The 26,524-nt window shown below is 57.2% G+C and overlaps 1 protein-coding gene across 2 annotated transcripts; it reads right to left on the minus strand.

Moving 5' to 3' along the window:
* Window positions 1-556: 556 nt before the first annotated feature.
* On the minus strand, window positions 557-22,900 carry SLC41A1 (solute carrier family 41 member 1). 2 transcript variants are annotated; one of them, XM_062210225.1, is made up of 11 exons: window positions 22,615-22,900; window positions 19,350-20,306; window positions 12,221-12,328; window positions 11,148-11,219; window positions 10,426-10,570; window positions 10,151-10,297; window positions 9,468-9,615; window positions 8,553-8,632; window positions 7,639-7,773; window positions 7,179-7,327; window positions 557-2,996 (listed from the first exon to the last, which is right to left on the minus strand). In XM_062210225.1, the coding sequence occupies exons 2-11, from the start codon at window positions 19,722-19,724 to the stop codon at window positions 2,811-2,813; spliced, it is 1,545 nt and encodes a 514-aa protein (XP_062066209.1). In that variant the 5' UTR covers window positions 19,725-20,306; window positions 22,615-22,900; the 3' UTR covers window positions 557-2,810. The 2 variants fall into 2 exon arrangements, with proteins under 2 accessions (XP_062066209.1, XP_062066210.1); XM_062210226.1 differs by lacking the exon at window positions 22,615-22,900 and adding an exon at window positions 21,792-22,141.
* Window positions 22,901-26,524: the final 3,624 nt, after the last annotated feature.

Here is a 26,524-nt window from a genome sequence, read left to right on the forward strand (position 1 = left end):
CCTTCCCCTGCTCTCCTGGATGCATTAGCAGGGAACTGGAATGTGGGCAGAGCAGCTGGGACTTGACCTGGCACTCACATGGGATGTCAGCGTGGCAGGTGGTAGCTTAACCCGCTGCACCATGACGCCAGCCCCCATTGTACATTTCTAAAAGCTTAGAGTTGAGCACAGTGAGCACTCAACAAATAGCAGCTATTATTACTTTTCTCTGACCAGATTCTAAGTGTCTGCAGGGAAAGGACCTTAACCCGCAGTGCTGCCATCCCTAGCACAGTTCCCCAGTGGAGAGGGGTTAAAGCAAACAGACCGTAGCACAACCTTGAGAGCAAGGATCGTGCACTTGGTTTCTGGGATGTGTCCCCGGGCACCACTGACTTCCTCAGTGAACAACTGCTGTGTGTTTCCTAAGACACAACCTCCGTATTTCAGCAGTGCTGTGTTTCTTGTCACGCTGGCCCCCTTCTGTTTCTGAGTGCGGAGGGAGTGGGGCCACAGAGCGGAGTCAGGCATAGGATGCAGCTGTGTTTTGACGGACACACAGGAAACACCAGCCATCTAAATAAACATCCTCTTTATTTTACCAAATATAATTTATCAGTTAAGTTGACATCTGTCAATTCAGTTATAGTAACTATAAATAATTCTCTTTAAGACACAGTTCTGTAACTTTTTAAGGATACAAGAGTAAACCAATATTGCTCCGTGCAGCCAGGCCTAAAGCTCATGCAGTTGGTACAGTCGGGGGATCCGAAATGAATCTTCCACAGTCAACTTGTCTTCCCCGTCCCCACAGTCCTCTGCTGACATGGGCCCGGGGCATGCCCGCCTGCCTGCTTGTGAGGCAGAGGAGGGCGCTCCAGAGCCCGCCTGGACAGCCTGGCTGAGCTCGAGATGGAGCGATGAGTGGCTGGGGCACAGGGGCACAGGCTCAGGGGCGGGAGTTGGGTTGGTGCCTGTACAAGAGTCCATTGTTTCGAGGTGGAGGCAAAGGTGAAAGGCAGCCAGAAAGACGAGCGGACACAAGCTCAGGCTGGTGTTAATGAGCTGTTGGACCCAACTTCAACTATGGAACCTCTATGACTCCTTCCATTTCTAAGGTTCTAGGACTCTGGACGGGGCCTGGGTGGCAAGGGAGGGAGAGAAAAGCCAGGCTCTGCAGGTCTAGGGCATGGTGTCGGTGGGAAGAGGCCACAGCTGGGGCCTTGCCTTGGATGTGGAACCTTACAGCTACAGAGGGGAGGGCTCATGGGAAGGCTTCGGACAGAGCTGAGCAAAAGCCTGCACCCAAACGCCCCGGCTCGCCCGTGAGTGCGGACAGTTTCTGAGCCATTTGGAGCAGTGTGAGGGGAAGACAGGGCTCCAGTTTTTCCCCAGTGTTGTGCCAGGCAGAGAGGAGCTTTGTCCAGCCTGGGGAGAGAGGTGGGAAGGGCAGCTGAGGGACACCGCCCCTGCTTGAGCACTGGGGCTGGTGGGTCAGCATTGCACAAAGTCGGGATGGGGGAGGGGAAAGGAGGCAGAATGTGACTTGGTGAAGGAGAGGCAAATGCATCCGTCCAGTGAGGAAGCTTTCTCTTGCCAGACTGCACGAGGCCTCTGGGGTGTAGGGGATGGGGTCAGTTAGCACTGATCCCCTCACCCTGGGCTAGGCAGTGCCTGGCACAGTACCTGACCCACAGCAGGTGCACAATCCACACTGCTCAGAGTGTTTTAGACCATGCCTGCCACAGCACTCATCTTGGAAGGCTGTGTTTGTTGAATGAGTGAATGAATGAATGACAGACATTGGTGGGCAGGAGTAGAATGAGTGATTTAGAAAGTGACAGTCTAAGGCGACCACAGGGTGATGTCCTCAGGGCAAAGAGCAGCCATGTGGCACTGCTGGTTGCCCTCACCCACCAAGTCATTCACCACGCACCCGTGCTCTGTCCCCAGTCTCACATCCCAACCGGTGCCCTCGGGGCAAGGTAGTGCTTAGACACAGTTTGAGGGTAAGGTGGAACAGACACAGAATCCATCCTCTGAGCCCTGGGTCTCGGGAAACGTATAGGTGGACATGCGGCCAATGAAGACCAGGCCACTGCTTATTTTTCCTGCAGGTGCCAATCAAGTGGGAAATTTTCAGGAGGGGCTGGTGATGTCATTCAGGCAGTCAGGCACCAGGCACGTAGACAGCTCCAACAGTCGGTCCAGCTTAGTCCTTCTGAGAGCAGGAGGGGCGGGGTCTGGAGGGTGGGGGCGGGGCTAGGATTCTGGGGGCCTGGAGCAGCTGTCTCCTGCTCAGTGCTTTGAAATTGGTCCATTTCTACAAAAGCGGATGTGGGGGTGGGGAGTGTCACCTATCCTTCTGTTCAACCCAAAACAACAAAAACACAAAACAAAAAGCGAAAGAATGAAAGAGAAACAAACAAACAAACCCAAAAAAAAACAAAAACCCAGAGCCTGTTCACAAGGAGTTTCCCGTGAGGGCGAGACTGAAGTCGCGAAAGGCAAACCAAATGTCCACGGATCCCGGATAGAAACCCCCTGCCCCAAGCCACTCCACCTGGAGGTACCCACAACGAAATTGCACTTGGTGATTGTCTCAGAAAGCTCCTTGTACGCTTATCTCAGTCCGTTTGTCCTTCCCGAATTCTTGCTATCCAAACTTGGCTCAATGTATAAAAAAATTCCCATTGAAAATAATGAGAATTTGGTATCAAAGTGAAGTCTTAGAAAGAGGTGGGAGTGTGGGGTTGGGTAAGGATAGGAGAACAAAAGAAAAATCCACATAGAAAGTGCAGAGGGATGGGGAAAAGGTTGAGTGACCAAAGCTAGTCCCCGACATCTGTGTCTCGGTCCCCAATGAGCCAGAGGACGTGGAAGCTGAGTGCCAGGAGCCCAGTGCCAAGCAGGTCCCCCAGAGCAGTCAAGTACGGGATGGAGAAGTTGTCTGGGTCCAGGCCTCGGCCCCACATCCAGTGCACCATCCAGTCTGCGATGTACAGGAGAATCAGCACCTGCAGAGACAGAGGGCCTGCCTGGAGCCATCCCCTCTCTCCAGGGGGAGCCAGAGACCATTCAGTGACTCACGAGGCTTGGCAAGGCCCCAGTCCTTCACCCGGACAGCTCTCTTCCCACCCTGGCGGCCTCTCTCTGTTCCTGCAACCTACAATTACCAACAGGCAGAATGAGAACTCTTCAGAAAGACGCTGCCGCCGCCTGGGGTCACCCGCCTCAGCACAGCACTCTGCTCCCCACTGCCAGTAAGAGGCTTCCTAGACTGCACCCCACGGGCTACAGACATCCAGCCCTCTCGCCTCGAATTCTGCATGACCCCATTCTCCGGTCATGCCAATCCCTGTGGTACTGGCCTTGCTAGCAGCCTGGAGGGGGTCAGCAGCTGCAGCCAGCTTTTCCTACAGGGATTCCTTCTCTGGGAAGAGTGGTGTAGGGACAGTATTTGAGGCTGCTACCTGCAGCCCAGCTGTCAGGGGAACAGGTGATCATCCCAAGTGACTTTCTCCTGTCCCCTTCTATTCTGCTGCCATGGGCTCCCTGCAAGCACTTTGTGTTCCTGTTAGTCCTGGCAGAGTTCGACTGTGAGTAAGTCAGTTAAACATAGAGCAGATAACGCATACATTTTGGGTTATCTGCTACCTTTTATGAATTTATCTATTTGGAACCAGCACTGTAAAGCAGTGGGTTAAGATGCCGCTCGCTATGCCAGCCATCTCGTATCAGGGCACCAGCTCGAGTTCTGGCTGCTCAGTTTCTGATCCAGCTCCCTGCTAATGTGGAAAAAGATAACACAGGTACTTGCAAAAAGCAAGTACAACAAAAAGATAACACAGGTACTTGAGCTCCTGCCACCTGGGCAGTGAACCAGCAGATGGAACATTTTTTTCTGTCTCCCTTTCTCTGTGTCACATTGCTTTTCAAATAAATAAAATGAATCTTTTAAAAGATCCCATCTGTTGGCTCACTTCCCAAATGCCCACAACAGCTGGGACTGGGCCAGGCTTAATTCAGGAGCCGGGAATGTAATCCAGGTCTTCCACATGGGTGATAAGGACCCAGGTATCCGGGCCATCACCTGCTGCCTCCGAGTGTCTATTAGCAGGAAGCTGGAATGGACAGTGGAGGAAGGGCTCAAACCCTGGCACTCTTGACAGGGGATACGGGCGTCCCAAGTGGCGACTTCACTGCCCCATCTTCTGCTCCGATATCTGCCCTTGCTTGCCCTCTGTTACTACAGGTAATTCAGACTGAGTGACACTAGAATCTTGCCAGTGGGCACATGGCCAGCAGCATCAACAGCAGCCTGAGAGACCGTTAGAGCCGTGAACAGGAGGCCCCATTCTGGTCATCGGGACCCAGAATCTGCGTTTTAACAAGATTTGCATGTACTCTGAGGTTGGAGATACACTTGATCTAGAATGCTATGTTGGGCCAGGCCTGCGTCTTCCAGATTCTTTGCACAATGCCTGACACTTGCGCTCTTCCAAGGCCTGCATCTGTGTGCGAATGAAATGGCTAAGCTCTGCCAGTCATTTGGAAGGTTCTACTCAGTCATTAGTACTTTGTAAGTACCACAGTATAAAAGTCCGCCCTGAGGGACCCACAGACAGGAAGCAGAGGCTAATACCTACCTTGCCACAAACTCGGTTGCTCTCCTGTCTTGTGTCCGAGGAAGCCAGAGGTTACAGGTCATTCCCCGTTGCCCTGCACACAGCTGTCTTGATTTCTGTAGCTCCCCCCGCCCCCTCCCCCAACTTCACATCCTCCCAGCAGCTGCAGGAGAGTCCCAAACAAACAGCATGGCCAGGAGGCCTTTGGGACGTGCCCTAGGCTGCATGTGAATGGCAGCAGCTGTCCTCACGTCCAGCCTCCCAAGCAGGCCCCGCAACACATGGCCAGGAGGCGACGGCACAGGGATCAGGAAGAACTTTTACAGGGGATGGAATGCCACACTCCTGCCTTCCACACATCTGAGAGCCCAGCTCAGAGTATCCCCGAGGGTATCTGTAACACCTAAGGGAGCCAAGGCTTACTCTTCCCACCACAGCCCAGGGATGAACTGAAAACCTCCCACAGGCTCGGGAATAACAGCATCTTTCCCTCCCCGCAACGGCCGCACTTGACTCTGATGTTGGGACGTGCTGCCAGGGAACAGCATATGGCCGATTCCCCACCCGGCCCCCGCAAGGTGCCCCAACACAAGCTTTCTCAGGCTGAGGGAGGGACTGACATTTCTCGACATGGGACTGGTGTCTCTATATAATGGAGGGAATCAGCCACGGCCATCAGAGTGCCCTTCTCTGCATCGTGACACACGATGATCTCTGAAGAAACTGTTAAGGGAGCAGGTGCAGACAGGGTACACCATACGCTACGTGTGTGTAAACCAAGAAGGAACAGGAGGAAAGGATCTGTGCTTGCTTGCACAGATACAGAATAAGCTCCGAGGGCACACAGGGAATGGGGGACACCAGTGGCCCATGGCGGACAGAACTAGATGCCTGGGAAGAAGGCAGAAAAGACCTTCGTCTCGGGTTTTGCCATGAAACTTTACAAATTTTTGAACTATGTGACTGTTATATATTTAAAAAAAAAATACTCCACAAAAAATTTAAAATTTCATAATAAGAGTGAGTGCGGGCCGGCGCTGCGGCTCACTAGGCTAATCTTCTGCCTGTGGCGCCAGCACCCCGGGTTCTAGTCCCAGTTGGGGCGCCAGATTCTGTCCCGGTTGCTCCTCTTCCAATCCGGCTCTCTGCTGTGGCCCGGGAGTGCAGTGGAGGATGGCCCAGGTGCTTGGGCCCTGCACCCGCATGGGAGACTGGGAGGAAGCACCCGGCTCCTGGCTTCGGATCAGCGCAGTGCCAGCCGTGGTGGCCATTAGGGGAGTGAACCAACAGAAGGAAGACCTTTCTCTGTCTCTCTCTCTCACTGTCTATAACTCTCTCTCTGTCTCTTTCTCTCTCTCACAGTCTATAACTCTCTCTCACTGTCTAACTCTGCCTGTCAAAAAAATAAAATAAAAAATAAAAAAAAGAGTGAGTGCGGCTGTCAGGGATAGCACGGGAGCCGTGTGGTCACCAAATAGTTCTTCTTTTTTTTTTTGACAGGCAGAGTGGATAGTGAGAGAGAGAGACAGAGAGGAAGGTCTTCCTTTTTGCCGTTGGTTCACCCTCCAATGGCTGCTGCGGCTGGCGCATCTCGCTGATCTGAAGCCAGGAGCCAGGTGCTTCTCCTGGTCTCCCTTGCGGGTGCAGGGCCCAAGAACTTGGGCCATCCTCCACTGCCTTCCCGGGCCATAGCAGAGAGCTGGCCTGGAAGAGGGGCAACCGGGATAGAGTCCGGCGCCCCAACCGGGACTAGAACCCGGTGTGCCGGCGCCGCAAGGCGGAGGATTAGCCTGTTAAGCCACAGCGCCGGCCCAAATAGTTCTTTCTGTATCTTGATTATAGTGGCAAATCTACACTTGTGATAAAACAGCAGAGAACTAAATGAGCACACACACACATGTACACACACACACACACCGGGGAATTCCCTGGCGATCTGGTATAACCTGAACAAGCACTAAGGATTTACCAAGGCCAAGTCGCTAATTTTGATTCTGTAGCACAGTCACTACGCTGTTACTCATGGGTGAAGAGATATGGGACGTCCCTGCACTTTTTTTGGGGGAACTCCTTGTAAATCTATAGTTGTTCCAAAATAAAAAGTTAAAAAAGGTAACCATACAATAAGAGAATGAGTCATAGTAGTTTGGGATGGCGAGGCTGGAGAGGTGCCTACAGATTGCCTAGTGCGCTGGTTCTGTGAAACCCTGGACTCAAAGGGAATTTCTTGAGGAAGCCCAGCATGCAAAACAGAGCCACTGGAGTTCTGTGACCAGGCCACTGGGGTGGGGTCCATAGCCCACCTGCTCAGCTTCCTATAACCACTTGCCTGAACCATCACCACCTTTGGTCCATGCTCCTCAATTTACAAGGCAGCGGTGAGCCTCAGAGAAGGATGAGAACTGGGCCAAGGTCACACGCAGGACCCAGCTGGAACCACAGTCTGCTCTCCAAAGCCCTGCCCCATGGAGAGGGGCTGCCGGGTGTCTGACGGGCCAAGCTGCGCCTCCTCTCCCACCATGCAGGGCAACCCTGGGCCTACCCCAAGCCCCTGCTCCTGGCAGACCGTACCTGGAGCAGTGCGGCTGTCATATAGAAGATGATGAAGATGAGAGTGAGGGTGGTGTGCCCGCCCTGCATGCAGCTGATGGTGTACAGGAATACCAGGTGTCCTGGGACCACGAGGAGGAAGAGGACCCGGGCTGAGCGGGAATTCACATCTGGGATGGGGAAGAGAGGGAGTGAGCAGGAGGACAGGGGAGGGATCCTCCCCGGAAGCCTCTTAGGGACCACACACACCCAGGGGCAGAAGACAGCTGACCACCTCCCCCTCTCTGGCCCCCAGCCCTCAGGGTATCCCAGGAAAAGAGCCTTCCTTCCTGCAAGGGCTCTGTCTTCCAGAACAGCCGGTGCAGCCCGGCAGAGGGCAGGGGGAGCCCAGGCCCTGCTGTGGGGGTGAGGGTCACTGTTTGCAGGCTCCCCCTCCCTCCAGGGCTGGGCTGGGCCGGGGAGGCTGAGAATCTGCCATTACCAGGACTGAAGAAGGTGGTGCAGGGACTGGGGCAGCGGCGCGGAGCTTGCCCCGAGTTCTCTCCTGGCATCCCGTTCATGTGCAGGAAGGTGGAGATGCGGCTGGCCTGCACTGCCACCAGGTTGCCCCCGACACCTGCAGGGACACGTACGGGGAGCAGTGAGCAGGACACGATCTCCCAACTATTTTTTATCTGGAGAGGCACTGTCCTGTCTTCATTTAGGATCTGCTCAGGCACCACCCAGAAGAGTAAGACACTGGGAAGGAAGAAAAAGAAACCTCCACTTCCAGGGAGTCTCCCAGGCTCCGGCACCCTCCCCTCTATGGAGATGTGGTGGTGCCGTGTGCCCGGCAGGGCTGTGAGTGTGCTGGATGGGCCCCAGGTGGCCCTGCACAGCCAGAGGGCCTGCCTCCTCCACCGGCACGCTCCTCCACTCACAGCCCGCCCCGGCGCTCCGGCAGCCCAGGCACGCCGTGCTCCCGTGCTGGTCCCAGTGATTAGTCTGGGTATCGGGTTTGTGACACTCTCCAGAACTGTGCTGGTTACTGTTTGCCCTCACAGCCCTGCCTCGTCCTTGCCTTGAGCCCCGGGCGGCCGAACTCCAGAGGACATCAGCCAGCCTCCCTTGGGTTTGATCAGAGGCCAGGGGGCAGGAAGAGGCCCCGCATTTCTAGCCTGCTCCCTCCCCACTTCTTGGCTGTGAGGTACCCCTGTTGGGGGCGGAACACTGCTTCTTCCCCGGGACTCTTCAGGGCAGACGCTTCCCACTGTTGCTGATCCCCGCGGCCCATCTCCATCTCCAGGAGCTGTCCCCTCAGGGACTCTCTGGGCTGGACTGTCTTGCCTGTGGGGACCCTGATGGACCCCAAGCCCCCCCCCCCTTTCCGGCAGACGGCTGAGGCTGAGCCCTCACCATTGATCACTGGTGTGAAGACAGCCATCCCTGCGAAGTTGGGGTCCGAGACGGTCTTGTCCAAGATGAGGCCTCCCACACTGCAGGGGCACAAAGACAAAATGACACCAAGGCTACTGGCAGGCTCTGCTCCTCGGAGCGGTCAGGTCCAGGCCCACCCTGCCTGAGGGACACAGGGAAGCAGGGCGGATCCCAGGAGGTCCTCAACTTCCAGTCTGTGCCTCCCTCGCCAGAACCAGTCGCTGCTCCTAACATCCTGGGTTGGCTCAGTGGCCGCAGAATGAGCCAGCGGTGCTGGGAGGGGCAGCAGCCTCCTGTCCCCGCCCTCTGGTTGGCTCCAGGAGCCTCTCACTGCCCGTGGGGTCTCTGTCCCACCTGCCCAGCGTTTCTTCTCCCTTCTGGCAGTGGCACTGGGCCCCAGGAACCACTTCTGCAACTCAGTCCCTGGGGCTCAGGTGACACTGTTTCAATGACCGCCAGGCTCCAGGCCCATCCGATCAGAGGACAGCAGCCTCAAGGCTGGGGACAGTCAGGTGGCCAGATGAGAACCAATGAAACTCTGCTCTGGGACTTTGCAGAAATGACTGGTAGGGGAAAGATTCCTACCGTTCCCTCTGGAATTGGTGGGAATGAGCATACACAGGACTACAGCCCAGACGGAGCAGAGCTCAGAGGTGCAGAGTGCTGGGGCCCTGATGATATTGTGATGACCCCAAGTCCAGCTGTGCCTGTTTTGTTCTCCCAATACATCTGCTTTGGGATGGAACTAAATCAAGCCAGTTTCTATCACTTGCAACGGAAGCACGTATGAATGCATTTCTAGGATTCGCCTCCTATCTTCTTTCTTCAGGGCTTAAAAAGGAGTCTATGGCAGGGTGGGAGGGGAGTGGGGTGTGCTCTCAGGAACGGGCCCACCTGCTGATGGCCATGGCAATGATGACAGGCTCCCAGCCCGAGTACAACACCTCCCTTGTGGCTGGGCTCCGTCGGGCCAGCACCACCCAGACAGGCAGCAGGGCCACGAAGAAGGCACACACCAGCGGGTAGATGTATCGCCAGTGATCTGGAAGGGCAGAGAGCAAAGGGAGTGAGCACTGCGGCTCCCTGCTCCCAGCTTCCCCCTGGCTCAGCCTGCACAGCCAACAGGTCAACAGCATCCCTACACAACGCCTGTAAGCATCCCGCCTCCCCTGGCCTTCACTGTCAGCCTAGGGGGTGGGCGGGGCCGGCCTTGTCCACTCTCCACTGACCAGGAAGCTAAGGCAGAGAGCTCCCCAGTCTCAGACTCCAGGTCTCTTGATCTGACCCAGGGATCACGACCTCCCACGCCCAGCTTCATCTGGCAAGCGCTCTCCACCGGCCCGTTCCGAGGGAAGCAAGAGTCCACAGGACCAAGCAGGAAGTATTTCTGACACTTTTACTCCTGCCCCGCTGCCTGCTTGAGTTCGAGCTGAGAACTTAGCCTCACTTCTCTCAGATCAGCTTTAATAAACTAAGTTAAAACCAGTTCAGAACACAGAAGAAGTCCCTGTCTACCATCTCTGCCAACCCCACCCAGGAGTCCACCCCCGCCACACTCTCGGTGGCCTCAGCCTCACTCAGTTCCAGGTAGAGTCCCCAGCTGATGCCTGAGAGCAGTGCTAAGGTGATGAGGTCACCCAGGCTGGCAGCGATGGGCGTGGCCACATTGTCTGGGTTGATCCCAATCTTGCGAGAGCCAATGATGACCCCGATCATGATCATACCTGGCGAGGAAAAGGAGGAAGGCCAGGCAGGGTAAGAAGGGTTACAGGAGTTTCACCAACAAACGAAAGGAGAGGGGGGAGGGGGGAGGGGCAGCCCTCCTTAGCCCTCACTCCCTTCCCTTGCTTACCCAGCACCAGGGAGGCAATGAAGGCTGTGGCCACGCTGCTGGCACACAGCAGGAAGGCATGTGGGATACTGAAGTGGCCATCAGGGATCCAGCCAAAGACGACGGCTGCTATGGATGCCAGGAAGCCGACCACAGTGGCCTGCACCTGTCGGGAGGAGTGGTGACCTGGAGAGCCCTGGGTGCAAAGTGCCTCTCAGTGGAGGCCACCGAGCTCTCAGGAGGCCCGCCCGGGCCCTCAGCAGTCTCCGGAGGCAGGCTGGACAGGACTGTCTGCCCTCCCTGGCTGGAAGGATGTCTTTGTTTGTTTGGTTTCACACCAGACACTAGCACTGGGCCATGTGCTCTGCAGGAGCCCAGGGGATGTCACTGACTGATGGGGCGTTTCTCTGGGCGTTGGGTAAGGGCCAACAGAGCCGGGGACCAGACTTGGGACTTAAGACGGAAGACGTCCAGTCTGGAATCTGGGTGACCTCAGGGGGCGCTGGGAGAACAGTGGCACGGGACATTTTAGTACCCGAGTCTGCTCCCACTGCCAGGATCTGTGCAGACCCAGAGGCCTCGCGCCGCCTGTTGGCCGTTTTCCTGGGCAACCTTCCAGAGCGTCTCAGCTCAGCAGGATTCTGGAGCTTCATTTGGGAGCTGGCGGGGGCAGAGCTAAGCCTCTTAGAGACTCCTGACTTGGGGGGAGCTTAGCCCACCCTCTCTGCCCCCTGCCCTCTTACCTGGATGAGGGCCATGTTCCCCGTGATCATCCGCCAGAGCTCCTTGGGCGTGTCCATGTGCCCAATGTTGGCCTGGGAAAGGGAGGGCAAGGGACTGGAGCTCCAGGCTGAAAACGGCCAGCAGCTCCTGCTGTTGGGCCCCTCCCTGGATCAGGGGCTGGGACACGACCACCAGAGAGTGGAGTGGGAGTGGGGTGGGGGCTCCCACGGCAGCCATCTCTTTTTCTCTCCCTCTCAGGAGTGGACCTGCTGATCCGCTCTGCCCATCTGTCTGTCCTCTGCTCCGCTGATCTGGGCGGCCCATCCCTGCGTGGGTCTCAATGACCCAATCTCTGGCTCTGAAGCCAGTTTTCCTTCCTAGGGAAGGGCAGGTCGGCTGCTGGCACGGGACTGAGGCTGCAAGGGTGTTTGGGAAGGAGCAGGTGGCACTGGCCAAGCGGGTAGGGCAAGCTGGGCTAGGTTAGGCACACAGCGACTTCTCTCTGCCATCTTCTCCGGCCTCTTGGTCATGTGGGGACACCCCTGGCTTCCTGAGCTTTATCACCCCGGCCTTCCACCCCAGGGCCCTGCATGTGATTCAGTCCCTGAATCCTGGTTGATTTAAGGGGCTGGGAGTGGGGATGGGGAATGATGAGCAGCCCCTCCCTGTCCACGGGGAGAGGGGACAGGCAGGCAGGGGTGGAGGGGGCGGGCTGGCCCGGCTCCTGGCCAGCTGCAGAGCAGGGCTGAAAGATCAGAGGCGGCCCCCATCTGTGCGGGTGGACGGAGCAGCATGATGCCCGCCTGTCAAAGCTGCACAAACAGTCACGAGGCGGGATGTGAAGCAGGGGGTGGGGCAGGAGTCCAGGGACGCCAGGACCTCCAGAAAGCAGGCCTGGGAACCACTCTGCACAGGAAGCCCCTGCCCAGCCTGGGATCTCCCTACACCTGCCCAGCCCGGCCCTCCCTTCCCACCCCAGCCCCATGCTTCAGGCTCTCTAGGCCTGGGCAGGGGAGAGGGCCTGCAGGGATCTCCCAGTGGGGCCCTGTGCTGCCCAGAGGCCTCTCTGTGCCCCTCGTCCCAGGACACTCACTGCCGTGGACAGCCTTGATGCCAGGGTCATTTCCAGGTTCCCTTTGAGTCCCAGCAGCGCAGGCACCAGGATGAAGACCTCCGTCACCTTCTGGAAGACTTCCCAGTGCTACAAGGTGAAAACAGAACCCAGGCATTCCAGGGCCCAGAGGGCTGGCATGGAGGTGGAGCAAATAGTCTGGGATCAGGGGCTTGAGGAGGGAACGGCAACAGCAGGGGGTGAGAACCCTGGAAGCAAACCAAGCCCATGGTTTCTAAACAACACAGCACCCCAGAATAGCCGAGACCCTGGCCTGGCTCTGCTTCCTCTGCCTGCTTTCCTGGAGCGGGGGGAGGTGGAGAAGAGGGTGGTGGACCCCCAGGCAGCTGAGCCCCCACAGGCTGGCTTACACCCCAGAATTCCTCTGCAAACCCCCTCAAATCGCACTCCTCAGCTCTCTGCCTTTAGTCCAGTCCCTCTGTGGCCTCAGCCTTGGGTGGTGTTGTGTCAGCTGCGGGGCTGGGGCCGAGGAGATTACAGTTTGTTTGGTTTCTATCTCTCAGGGCTCTGGCTGCAGCCACAGCAACTCCCCTTTGGAACAGCTCTGAATGAAGCCTGGGGCCCCCGAACCTGTTTGCTGGCCTTCCAGAGTGTTCCTATTCCTCCCCCCACACCTGCCCTGATCTCCCAGCGAGGAACAGCAAGTGTACCCCTGTAGGAAGAGCCCAGGACTGGTGCCAGGAGACACAGGTTCCAGCTGCCAGACCAGCAGCCCTGGTCCCACCCCCTACCACCCCCACCCCCGGTTCTTGGCCTAACATCTGTTAGGTACCAGCTCTGCACTAGGCCAGGTGCTCTATGTGTATTTTCTCATCTCATCATCTCAAGCACCCAATGAGGTAAGGGTTATTTTTAGACCTGTGTTGTAAATGAGGAAACTGAGGTTCCCAGACTATTTTACCAGTCAGCATAAGGGGGAAAAAATGCAAGAGCTCCAAGTGGCCACGTGGAAGCTCCTTTGGTTGTAACTGACGCTGACGACGTGCACAGCAGCTTGGGATTGTAGTTCCCTTCTGTGCTCTGGGTCAGGCAGGTTTCCTGTTTGTTCTTTCACTTGTCTTAAGAATGGAAAACTTCATGGGCGCGGGTTCGAGTCCTGGCTGCTCCACTTCTGATCCAGCTCTCTGCTATGGCCTGGGAAAGCAGTGGAAGATGGCCCAAGCCCTTGGGCCCCTGCATCCACGTGGGAGACCCGGAAGAAGCTCCTGGCTCCTGGCTTCGGATAAGTGCAGCTCCGGCCGTTTGTAGTCATCTGGGGAGTGAACCAGTGGGCGGAAGACCTCTCTCTCTCTCTGCCTTTCCTTTTCTCTCTGTGTAACTCTGACTTTCAAATAAATAAATAAACCTTAAAAAAAAAAAAAAAAGAATGGAAAACCTCTTGGTTTGGAGAGGGAGGAGGAGCAGGTGTCTTGCCCTGGTTGGTGTGGGTACCATGACCTGCAGGCAAAGTTCTGCAAGGCACACGGGTACTGGGCTGTGAGTGTCAGGAGGTCTCCCCGAGAGACTGGCGGGAGGGGCCTCGTACTATCTCATGGAGACCAGCTGGGGACCTTAGGCAAGTCACAGGGCCTCTAGCTCCAAGCTGTCAGATGTCCAATTCAGCAGTCCAATCAGATGCTCTCTGCAGGCAATGCCAGCACCCATGCTCTATGGTCCAGAAGGGCACGGCTGCAAATCTAAACTACAGTGAGATACCAGCTCACACCCATCAGGATGGCTACTGTTACAAAACCCAGAAAAGAACAGGTCAGCAAGGAGACTGAACACGTGTGCACTGCTGGTGGGGTTGTAAAACGGTGTAACTTGTATGGAAAACCAAACACTTGGGCCATCCTTCACTGCTTTCCCAGGCCATGAGCTTAACTTGCTGGGCCACAGCACCAGCCCCAACAGAAACCTTTAAGACTATGAAACCTGGAGCTGGTGCTGTGGTGTAGTGGGTAAAGACGCCAACAGCAGTGCCAGCATCCCATACGGATGTTAATTCGAGTCCTGGGTGCTCCACTTCTGATCCAGCTCTCTGCTATGGCCTGGGAAAGCAGTAAAAGATGGCCCACATGCTTGGGCCCTTGCACCTGAGTGGGAGACCTGGAAGAAGCTTCTGGCTCCTGGCTTGGGATTGGCCCAGTCCCAGCCATTATGGCCATTTGGGGAGTGAACGAGCGGATGGAAGACTTCTCTGTCTTTCCCTCTGTCTGTAGCTCTGCCTTCCAAACAAATAAAAAAGAAAGAAGAAAGAAGCTCCAGGGAGGGTCAGGATCTGCCCACTGTGCCCTGGGGGATGGCTGACCTTGGGCTTCCAAAGCTCCTCTCTGGGCACAGCCTCACCCAAGACAGCAGGCCGCCTGCTGTTCAGGTGGGCGGAGGGCACGGGTGAGCCCTGGCACGGCGGAAAGGCCCGGTAGGAGCACTCTGGGTATAAGCAGGCCATATTTTCTGAACCGTCTACAGGGAACATTGCACCACATAAGCCTGCTTTCTCTTCACCACGTGACCCGGAGGCCATGGGGTTCTGGGAGCCACAGGACGAGCGGTCACAACAGCTCCTGTGCAAAAGGCTTCCCGACCTCACATTCCCCAACCCCCCTGCCCCACAGCCCAGCAAAGCCCTGAGACCACGTGGGTCACAGCAGCCAGTGCATACACGCCTATTTCCTCACCCACAGAGTCCTTTCAAAGATGCACACTTGCACAGGCCTCTGGGAAGAGGCACCAGGCTGGTGGGGGGGGCCCTGCCCGGGAAGCAGGGTGGCTGAGGTTAGGTGTGGGCAGGATGTGGCACGGGAACACAGTGAGTGGCTCTTCTTCCTCCTTGGCCCATCTTGCCCATCCTTGCTGGGAGTGCCCCGAAGTCAAACCAGTCGGCCGAGCTGCGGCCTTGCTGCCTCCCACACCTTCCTGCTCTGCTGACGATGGACAAAGGGGGGGTCCAGGAAGCATCTGCAGACTTTCACTGCTTTCTCCATCTTTGGAGTGGGGGGCTCAGTGGTCCCTGCCATCCTGGCGGGAGGGGATGTGGCTGCTTCCTGCACACTCGCGGAGAATTCTGATTCAGAGCGGTCCCCCTCCATCTCCAACCTCAGCGGCCCTGCCGGGACTTCTTCCTCATCCTGACAACCTGCCTCCCTCGCCTCTCACGGCCTCTGGCCTCATGCACCCACCCTCCGCGGCATCCCGGACTGGGCCCGCTTCTGCTCCAGGAGGGGAGCGGCACGCAAGAAATTCAGCCAGGGAGAGATGGAATCTAGACAGTAAGCAACCCTAGGCTCTCGGACACCAGCTGGAGGCGCCCCCCGAGTTGGCTGGCGATCACAGACCCCCAGCCCGCACCAGCATGAGGCTGTCCTCAGAGGCATCCCCTAGGTGGCCAAGGAGCAGGGCCTCACCTGGATACACACAGGGAAGAAGAAAGAATGGGAAATGCAAATGGGACCCTGACAGCAGGCAGCAGGCAGAGCCAGAAGGGCGGATGGGTGCTCAGGTGAGACGGGACCTGAACCTTCTGGGCAGGAACACAGCGGCCCGGGAGCAGCCCAGCCATGAAGGAAGGCTTCCTTCCACTTCCCCAAGGCCACATCCGCCATCCACTTTCACCTTTGTAGACACACAGCAGGGCATGGAAGCCAGACAGGGCGTACTTGGGGGAGCAGGGTCTACTCTCCTTGGGATATATATATATATATATATATATATATATATTTTTTTTTTTTTTTTTTTTTTGACAAGCAGAGTCAGACAGTGAGAGAGAGAGACAGAGAGAAAGGTCTTCCTTCTGTTGGTTCACTCCCCAAATGGCTGCTACGGCCGGCGTGTTGCAGCCAGCGTGCTGCGCTGATCCAAAGCCAGAAGCCAGGTGCTTCTCCTGGTCTCCCATGCGGGTGCAGGGCCCAAGCACCTGGGTCATCCTCCACTGCTTTCCCAGGCCACAGCAGAGAGCTGGACTGGAAGAGGAGCAACCGGGACAGAATCCGGTGCCCCGACCGGGACTAGAACCTGGGGTGCCAGCGCCGCAAGTGGAGGATTAGCCTATTGAGCCACGGCACCGGCCTCTCCTTGGGATCTTTAGCAAGCGAGGAGTTAAAATAAGGACCTGTGGAGTCTCCCTGTCCCCACCTTACTGGGATTTCCCACGCACACAACCTCCTGCCATCCCCACCCCTCCCGACGCTGACCACGGGAGGGAGGGAGATACCCTGCACAGCCCAGAACCAGAGCACCTGCAGCGTGGAGGCTCCCCCTGACCCCAGCACAGAGCCCAGGCCTGCTTCCCTCCCCAGGGCCACGATGGGGAAGCTGCAGCAGTTGGAGGTTCAGTTCTCCTTGTCCTGCCTTTGGCTTGCACACCAGCCCCTCACTTCCCTGCAGAGGCTGCTGCTGTGGAGAGCAGGCGGCCTTGGGTCCCTGGGGAAGAGACAGGGTCTTCTGCAACAGGACAGCTGAATATGGGACGGACAGCAGAAGAGAGCAGTGACAAATACTCACTACGGCCACTTGCCGAAATGAGAACTGTGAACATTACGCGAACAGCCGTCCACGTTTGATGTGACTGTCCAGAAGAGGTTTTCTCCCCACTTGCATTCTCCTACCACCTAACACAGACGTGCTAATAACAGTTAACTTGTACCTCGGTTTTAAGTTACAGGACATCAAAGCAGGAAAGGGACATGTGACCCAGCAGTGGACGAGTCCTCACGGAAAGAACGACAGAAGGACCTTGTGTCTTGCTGCGGCCAGCCGAGACTCGTGCTGTTTCTCTGAGCCACGGGGGCCCTCTGCAGCCCCCTCCTTCAGAGCACCCCAGGCTCTTAGGCACTCCCAGACTCGCTCTCACTGAAGGCTGCCACCTTCGCTTGTTTGAGCAGAAGACGACCGTGGACCCTTGGAAATCGTCCTGCTCAGATTCCTGAAACCGAGAGCACTGCTCACCCCTGCCACTCCCCCGGGGTCCGGTCCTTCTGCGCTCGGCCCTCTCCATGGTCTTGCTGCAGCCATCTGCGGGGTCTGCTCCAGCCCAGCTGTTGTGGGAAAGCTGGGGGAGGGGGCAAGGACAGACCAGCCATTGTCATCTACACCACCTGCACCCTAGCTCTGCAGTGAGCCAAGAGGCCATGCTGAGGGCAAACGCTGGCCCTCTGTGGGCAGGTGGGGGGGGAGGGGGCTCTCAAGGTCTCAGGGTCACGGGTGTGGTGTAAGGGTAGTACAAGGTGTCAAAGGGCTTTCCAGCCCCGGAATCCCTGTGTGTGTGATGCGGATGGGCAGGTGCAGGGGCATGGGGGGCTGCCTTCTCACTGGGGAAGCCTCATTTTTGCTCACATCAGAAGCTAACTCCTCTTGTTCCAGACTCCAGTCCACCTTGCTCTTCAGGAGAAGTCAAAGCAAGCAGACTCCTCCGAGTCTTCCAGCGACTGGCCATGGAGCGGGCCCCAGAGGTTAGCAGCAGGGGGCTCTGGGGCCAGATGACCAGGGACAAGTCACCTAATCTTTCAAGCCACAGGTTCCTTGTCTACAATGTGGAGCTGATTATGTTTCCTATCTCACAGGCTACAGAACAGCTCCCAAAGCGCTCTCCAGCGTCATTCCTATTATCCAGAAATAAAACAACCTCTCTCGGGTCACCACTGGCCCCAGCTTTTCACCTCTCTGTAGACACCAAACCAAAGCTCAAAAGCTTTAAGAATGAGAACCAAGGCCACCGGAAGCGGATGGAAGAGGCGGAGAAATCGCCCCTCCACCTCCAACCCTCCTCCTCCTCCTCCTCCTTCTCCCCCCACAGTCAGTGCCCTTGGAGGGGGGTAGCTGGTAAGGAGTGGAATCGAAAGCTCCAGGCTGGCTTCCTGAGCTCCCTGTAGGAACAATCCACATGCTAACAGGTGTGCGGAGAGGGGAGGCGGCATGAGGCACTTTGGCTTCATATCGACACCATTCTCATCAGCAGCCAAAGGTGTAGGGTTCTCCTGGAGTGCTCACGTCCAAGTGGCCCACGTGGACACTACTGAAGGAACCCCCCAGAGCCAAGCACCTTCAGTCCCCAGGGGCGTGGGTGAGGGGTGAGCTGCCAGCAGGACAATCTACATGACTACACGCACAGTGTCCAGGCTTGGCTTGAGCCAAGGGAGCTGATGCCAAGCTCCAGTCCTTCTGAGAGATGTCATGGCCAGGGCACACTGGGGGGATCTCAAAGGGCAAAGACCACTTCCCTCCTGCCTCTGTGAATTTGAGACAACCCTGCTGACAATGCAGACAAACCTAGCATCTTTAGAAAGCTCTGTGTGCCTTACTAGGCTTCAAAACCTTTTCTCTGGAAGTAAGACTTGATCTCCCGCTGAGCTGGAGGTGCTGGGTGAGTCCCAGCTCACCATCAGCTGACATAACACGTCCCTGGCTCTTAGCTCCCGGGACCTGCCAGCTATTCTCCTCTATCCTGCCCAGTGACTGCGGAAGGAGCTCAGGAAAGGCAGGCGAGGAGCAGAGGAGAGACAGTTCTGCCCAGAATGTGCCCTGGCTGCATTTTGTTCCCAACCACGGCATGCAGTTATTAAGGCCTGTTATGCCAACTCTCCAAATCACGCTTCCCCGGAATGTGCCCACCAGCACTCCTTGAGACCAGACTGGGGTTCCAGGAAGATAAGCAACACAAAAATGCCTTTAAGAGCCTTCTCTCTTAATCTGAGACCCTCTTGGCAGCTGAACAGATTCCTGCCCAGCAGGGAGATGGAGGAGAGGCTTGAAACTGAACTTTTGGCTCCGGGCATCCTTGAAACCCCAAGAGGAGGGGGGGAAAGGCAAAGGGAGAGCCCAGCTCAATGTCTCCTGCTGGGCTAGACCTGGCAGGACTGCCCACGAGCGATGGCAAGCAGCAGCCATGATCCACTTCGCCTCTGCCAACCTGAGCCCTGGAACCCACTCCGTTTCCGGGAAGCATCCCCGCCCTGACCACCTCCCCAGGGCCGCAGGGGCTTCCTCGAGCCTTCTGCAGGAAGCAACTGGATCGAGAAGACACCGAGGCCATGCTCCAAGAGGAAGTGGAGTTCTGGGAAGCAGCAGCAGCTCTGAAGCTCCCGGGCGGCGGGGCGGCCCTCGCAGGTCTTACCTGCACGATGTCCAGCACCATGCCGGCAGCCACAGTCCCAAAGCCTGCCAGGAGGAAGGGAAAGAGCACTTGCAGCCCGATGGAAAAGGAGGTCTCCTTGAGCGGCGAGGGGGGCGCGGGGCCGCGGTCGGTGCTGACGTCGTCGCTGTCGTTGCTTTGGCTCCCGTTCTCCAGCAGGGCATCCTCCTCCCGGACCCCCTTGGCGTTGGCCCGGGACTCGATCACTACCACCTCCACCCCGGCCCCGTCAGGCCCCAGGAACTCTGAGGTCCCAGCCAAGGGCTCTCGCCCGGGGCCATCCGAAGAGCAGGGAGAGGGAGGTGGGCCGGTCCCGTTCCGCTGGTGGGCGTCCTTGGCCTCCGGCTTGGAGGACATGACGGGCAGGGAGGGGGCGGGTGGACAGAACTCTCCTCTTTTTTGTCGCTTTCTCTCTCCCTCTCTGACTTGGGAAAGAACTTAGTCTTGGGGCGACCCGAGGCTTGGGCGCCGCGGGACCTCTTCCCACGGCTCTTGGCTCCTACCAGGCTCGGCAAAAGCTGCTCTACCAAAAGGCAGCCCCATCAAGCACTGGAGCCGCGAGCTGGCAGGAAGCGAGAGTCCCCCCGCCAGAGCCCGCAGCCAGCCACTAGGGGTGCGGAGGCCGCACTCCCGCCGCCCAGCCCGGTGCCTGCTCTGGTATCTTCTTTGGTTCTCGGCGGCAGGCTCAGAGCGCAGGGCATCCAGAGGACAGCCCAACAAGCAAATCCTTCAGAACACAGGCTCAGCCTGGGGCTGGGGCTCCTTCCCACTCCCTGCGCTGGGCTCTGCCGGCTTCCCACGGCTCTTTGGACACTGCTGGCCCCAAGGCAGGATCTGCCGGGCACCCTTTCTCTTCCAGATATCTGCTCCTTTCGTGGGAAGACCTTGTGCCTCCCCGAATTCCTGGTCCTTAAGGTCACGAGAATCTGTGTGGAACACCTTATGTGGGAAGGAGAAAGGGGGAAAAAAAAGAGAGGGAGACTGTCACGATATAGTCAAGAACAGCTCATACTGGGAGAATTCTCCCCAAAGCAGTTATGAGTTTGTTATACAAGTGTCAGGCAGCTTGCTGTTTGCCGCCCCCTTTCCACTAAATTTACTCACTCCATCCTGTGCTGCTACAGCTGGAGGCCCAGCAGGTGCACTCCCCCCATCCTCCCAGCTAGCAAGCACAGGGATCACCACTGGGGTCAACAGCAATGCGATGTGACCGCCTGCGACTGCAAAGACGACACGCATTGTCTTCCTGGCACCCGCGGTGGGCACTGCCGTCTTCAGCGAGATCCCTTCCTGAATGTCCACTAAGAACAAGGATCATCTAAGCGTGATCACTTATAACTTCGGTTACAAACTCCGTGCCCCACAGCCACCCCACTGTAGAGTCACAAGACAGCAGCCATAAGAGAGCCACACATGGCCAAAGGTCCTAGCCCCTGAGAAGTAAAAGAGTAGGAAGACTCCCTGGGCAGTGGGGCAAGTCTGCCAGCCCAGGGCCAAGAGCCAAGGCCTACCCACTCCTGCCCTTGAGAGTCAACAGTGTTACAAACAGCGCAGATGCCGACTTGGATCCAGGCCTCTGCCTCTCTCCCCCTGTGCTCGGCCTCGGAGGACAAGGGAGTTATCTTAGTGAGAAGGCACAGAGGGCAGCCCTGGGCTCCCCCTCGGTCCTCTGGGGTTACTGAGAGCAGCACAGAACAACAACAACAACAAAAAAAGCCAAACAAACACCTAAGCCCCATAAGCTGAAATGCACTTGCTACCAAATGCCAGAATGCGCCCATCTCCCTTTGCCTAAGGGAATTCCCAGCCTTGATTCCACTCTATTCCATTTCACCACAACCACTCTTTCAAGCGAAAAATAAAAGCACGGTGCATTTCCCCAGGTAGGGTGAACAGGTTGTTAAGTATTCCAAACACACACACTCAACTCCAATGTGGGAGAGCCTGGAGCAAACCCCAGGCACTGGCCCGGCCCATGGGAAGGTCTCTTCCATCTGCGCGGCCACCGGCCACCACCCCCTGTCCCAGGCTCCTGCCGCCCTTTCAAAGACCCTCACCACGGAGCCAGGGGGCATCCGCCAGGTTCACTGCCCCCATGCCAAGAAACTTTGAGTCCGCTCGGACCTAGCGCCCCCGCTGCTGCTCCCGGCGGGCCCCGCAGGCCGCTTAACCTGAAAGGGGGCTGGCAGCCAGCCGGCCCCTCACCCACTCCCCCAGGAAAGAGAATTCGCGCGGGACAAGGCCCTGGGACCAAAGAAGCAAAAGTGAGCCGGGACGCCCTACCCTCCCAGGCTGGGGCTCTCCTTAACCCCAGGGCGGGGGAGACACCGCCCGACCCTCCACGACTCCGCTCCGCAAATGCGCTGCGCGCCGGGACCCCCGCCCTCCACCGTCGCCACCGCCCCCGGCCCCGCCAGGACTGACCTGGCCCTCGCTCGGGCGGGAGAGGGGCGCCGGGCGAGTGGCAGCAGGGGCCCGCGGTCTCGGGGGGTGCAGAGTTCCCCCTCTTCTCATCACTCCTCCTCCTCGGCGGTCCTCTCGGCCCCGACGTGCCCCCTACACCCCCAGCCTAGGCGAGCGTCCAGCCGCGACCCCCGGCGGGCTACATTTCGCTTCTGCGTTTCAGGAGGCCGCCGCTCCGCTTCCACGAGGGACAGGCGGCCCGGCAGGGCAGGATATACCGCCGCGGCCGGGCGGGGGACCCGGACGGGGCCTGGGGGGCCGAGCTCACTCGCCCCCAATCGCTTCTGGCCCGCAGACTTGGGCCCGACTGGTTGGCTGCTGGTGGCAAACGTGATCTGGGGCAGGCTGGGTGGCACCCCCCCTCCATCAAAAATAGATTCCGGATGGACACCCGCCGCAGCCAATCAGCGACTGGAGAGGGGGCGTGCCGGAGCAGGCCCCGCCCCCTTCTTGCGCTTCGAGCCCGGGGGGCGGAGCGCGGGGGACGCGAGGCCGGGAGTGCCGGGAACTGGGCGCCGGCTCCGGAGCGGCGGGCTCGCGGGTCCCAGCGCCCATCGGCCGAGGGCCGGGGAGCCGGCCTGCCGCGCCCGGGCGCCCACGGCCCTCGGGAGGCGCGTGCCCCCCTGTCCGCCCACCCCCGCGTTTTGAGCCCTTCCCTTGAGCCCTGGCCTCGCCGAGAACCGGCGAGCATCCCAGGGGAGCCCGCCCGCCGCCGGCCCTGGCCCCGCGGCCGCCCCGTGCTGGCTCGTCCCCGCGCTCCGAGCCCGGGCAGAACCGAACCCACCTCGCTCTTGGACCCAGCTGCTCTCCGGCTGGCTCGACGCCTCGTGCTTCCGCCAGGCTCCGCGTCCTCTGAGCAAACGGCTCCGCGCTGGCGGATCCGGCCTTAATAAAGTCTCAGCCTTGAAGGGGTGGGGAAGGGCGGGCGCGCGGGTGCAGAGGTCAGGCTCGCGGCCGGGGTCCCCGGCGCACGCCCGGGTCAGGGGCGGGGGCCAGCCTGATGACCGCGTGGGGAGACACAGCGCCTTCATCCCGGCCTAAGCGAAATCCAACTTTCCCTGACGCACCCTGTGGGATCAAAGAGGGGGTGTTCCCGGCTGGCTCGTGCACTTCCGCCCTGGGTACCGCCACCTCTCCAGCGCAGACTCAGTGCCCGGGCTCTCGGGCGTGTTTTTGTGCAGGGGGTGTGACCTCCACAAAGGAACCCCCGCCTGCAGGTTTTCCCCTCTTGATGGTGGAACCTATGCCCAGTGGTTCCTCCCTGCCCATTTCCTCCTGGAAGGTGGCTCTGGGAACGCTCTGGAAGGGGCTGGAGCAGAGATGGGCCTGGAGAGAGAACGCGGTGCCAGGGCGGCACACGCGCACAGCGTCCTGAGCCGGTCAAACACGTGTGTGTGCACGGCCCCACCCTGCACCCTGCGCCGGTCTAGGGCCCCCACGGCTCCTCCAGTTCTGTGGGGAGACAGAAACAGTTGCCCGACCAGGAAACCCTGGGCAGGCCCAGAGGAATCAGGTTTGTAGCTAGCAGGTGCAGGGCTGGGGGAGGTTGACCTGCAGGGCTGGAGAGGACTTCCCTCCTGTGCAGTCAACAGTGCCCTGCCCCATTTAATCTTGCCACAGCGCGGCTACCTAGGTATAAAAGGTTGGGTTCCCTCCTGTTTCCTGCTCACCTTGCTTTTTTTTTTTTTTTCCCCACTTGCAAACAGTTCCTCCACCTGTGTCTGTTTTAAATGCAGTGTATACCAAGTGTGGGACAGCGCCTACCACTTCGGTGTACTGATCAGTAGGTCTCCACAGTGAAGACAGCCAGGTAACCCCTGCCCAGCGCACCACTCCCACCCCAGAAGCCCTCTTTCCCTCCCCTCCTGGCCAGCCCCCAGCCTCCTCAAAGGTACCCGCTATCTACAACTGCAGACTGGTTTTGCCTGCCTTTGAACTTCTTATACAAATGGAACCATTCAGTAGGTATCACTTTGTGTCTGGCTTCTCTAACTCAATATGTTTGAGGAACATACCCATGGGGTGTGCTAACAGTAGCTCATTCATTTTCATAGTCCAGAATGCTGTCAAATGAATAGGCCACATTTGATCATACATATTTGGGTTGTTCCCAGTTTGGGGTTAATATGAATAGTGCTGCTATAAAATTTCATTTCAGGTGCTTTGGTACCCTTTTGTTCACACTTTTATTTGCTATATACCTAGAAACTGAATAACTGGGGCATAGGGTAGGTGTCTGTTTGGCTTGGTGAATGCTACAAAACAATCTTCCAATGTGCTCATATTAATTTACACTCCCGACAGTAGTGCCATTGAGTTCCAGTTGCTCTATATCTTTATCAACACTTGAAATGTTTATCTAAAAAGGTAAACAAAATTTTAGCCATTATAGTTAGGGTGTACGTGGTTTAAATTGCTTGTCCTGATAACCAATGAGGCTGAGCACCTTTTCTCTTTTCTTTTTTTAAAGATTTATTTATTTGTTTGAAAGGCAGAGTTACAGAGAGGCAGAGAGAGAGAGAGAGAGAGAGAGGGAGAGAGGTCTCCATCTGCTGGCTTACTCCCCAGTTGGCCACAATGGCCAGAGCTATGCCAATCCGAAGCCAGGAGCCAGGAGCTTCCTCCGGGTTTTCCCAGGCTGGAGCAGGGGCCCAAGCACATGGGTCATCTTCTACTGCTTCCCCAGGCCATAGAAGAGAGCTGGATCGGAAGTGGAGCAGCTAGGACTCGAAGCGGCGCCCATATGGGATGCCGGCACTGCTCAGTGGCTCTACCTGCTACACCATAGCACCAGCCCCTGAGCACCTTGTCTTTCTTTTCTTTTTTTTTTTTTTTTAATCCATTTGGATATCTCTTCAAGTATTAAAAAAAAAAATCTTTTTTAACATTTATTTGAAAGGCCAAGTGACAGAGAGAAGGAAAGAGATCTTCCTTCTGTTGGTTTACTTCCCAAATGGCTGCCAAGGCCTGGGCGGGCCAGGCTGAAACCAGGAACCAGGAACTCCACCTGGGTGGCAGGGATCCAAGCAGTTGGGCCATCTTCTGTTGCTTTCCCAGGCACATTAGTGGGGAGATGGAGGAAGTGAAGCTGCTGAGACTTGAACTGGTGCTCTAATAAGGTATGCTGGCAGCACAGGTGGTGGTTTAACCCACTGCGCCACAACACAGGCCCCTCTGTTCAAGTACTGTTTCCATTTCCCAGGAGGCTTTCCATCTTACCGCTTTGTAGTTCTTCATATATCGCACATAGGAGTTCTTTGTTCTCTACAGGTGTTACAAGTATTTCTTTTTCTTTCTTTCTTTCTTTTTTTTTTTTTTTTGACAGGCAGAGTGGACAGTGAGAGAGAGAGACAGAGAGAAAGGTCTTCCTTTTCTGTTGGTTCACCCCACAATGGCCGCTGCGGCTGGCGCGCTGTGACCTGCGTACCGTGCTGATCCAAAGGCAGGAGCCAGGTGCTTCTCCTGGTCTCCCATGGGGGTGCAGGGCCCAAGGACCTGGGCCATCCTCCACTGCACTCCTAATAAGAGAGCTGGACTGGAAGAGGAGCAACCGGGACTAGAACCCCGGGGTGCCGGCGCCACAGGCGGAGAATTATCCTATTGAGCCATGACGCTAGCCTACAAATATTTCTATGATTATAAGGACAGAAGCATCAGGGCCGTTAGGACGAGACAATAAATCTCTGTATCTATTTTGATCACTGTGTGTCGCAGACACATAGTAGTACTCAATAAATATGTTGAATGATAGGTGAGATGGACGAGACTCATCGAGACCATTTGTCCTACACTGTGACGATTCTTACAGACAACAAGAGGGCTCCGGGACAGCGGATTTCCTTCCAGCCCAACCAGCTGTGACCCTGGAAGGAGGAAGGCACCCCAGCCCTTGTCTACTGGAGGAGCAGAAATAGCTGCAGTGTGTGAGGTGAGGAGCAGAGGTCACAGATGAAAAGCCCAGAACTGGCAGCAGGTAGCAAGCCAGCCACATGGTTCACAAGGAGGGACTCAGGCCAGTGTCAAGTACACAGTGCGGGTCTCTAGGCGTTGTTGTGGACCTTAGTATGACAAGAATCCTCAAAAGTCATGTAGGCCCTTCCCTGCCTTGAGACACACGCCCTCAAAGCTTGTCACCTCCAGGAACTCTTCTCACCCGGGAATGCGTTGCCCTCTCCAAAGGTGGTCCCCGAAGACTGCATTTTTAGGGTCTTGTTTCTGTCCACACCCAGGAAAATCTCTTTCCAGATTTGGCTTTACCTTCCATATGGCCCGTAATGTCCAGCTGGCGATGGAAGGCAGCTAAGTCATTCCAGTGCCTTCTTCCCCACCAAGCCCTCTTGCACAGCATCTTCCTCTCACCGTCTCTCCTTCAGCCCCAGTGCCGAGCCTGGGTCTGCTTCGGAGCCTCTGACTGGTCCCATTACTGTGGGTGAGACGGAGTTCCCCCTCGCCGCACCCTAGCAAACTCCCAGGTACTCCAGAAGACACTGTGGCACTTACTTAAGGAGGGAATGGTGGCTCCAGAAACTTCTATATAGGCTGAGCTTGGGCAGCAGTCTAGTGGTAGAGGGGCTAGATAACTTGAGATGACGCGGTGCCCGTGGAGCAAGCACAGAGTTTTCACATAGTGTGAGTGTCTCCGGGCGGGTGGTAGTGGAGGTGGTGGCCGGGGAGAGTGGTTCACTGCCGGAACC

Source organism: Lepus europaeus, chromosome 14 (genome assembly GCF_033115175.1).
Source record: "Lepus europaeus isolate LE1 chromosome 14, mLepTim1.pri, whole genome shotgun sequence".
Classification (NCBI taxonomy): Eukaryota; Metazoa; Chordata; class Mammalia; order Lagomorpha; family Leporidae; genus Lepus; species Lepus europaeus.

What these genes read in the sequence shown, in the direction of transcription:
- SLC41A1 (XM_062210225.1), bottom strand. Translation starts at nt 19,724, where the DNA reads ATGTCCTCCAAGCCGGAGGCCAAGGACGCCCACCAGCGGAACGGGACC. An exon ending in CTTCACACCAGTGATCAATG is followed by an intron (nt 7,774 to 8,552) that starts GTGAGGGCTCAG and finishes GTGTCCCTGCAG; the next exon opens with GTGTCGGGGGCAACCTGGTG. An exon ending in TGACAGCCGCACTGCTCCAG is followed by an intron (nt 2,997 to 7,178) that starts GTACGGTCTGCC and finishes CTGTCTCTGCAG; the next exon opens with GTGCTGATTCTCCTGTACAT.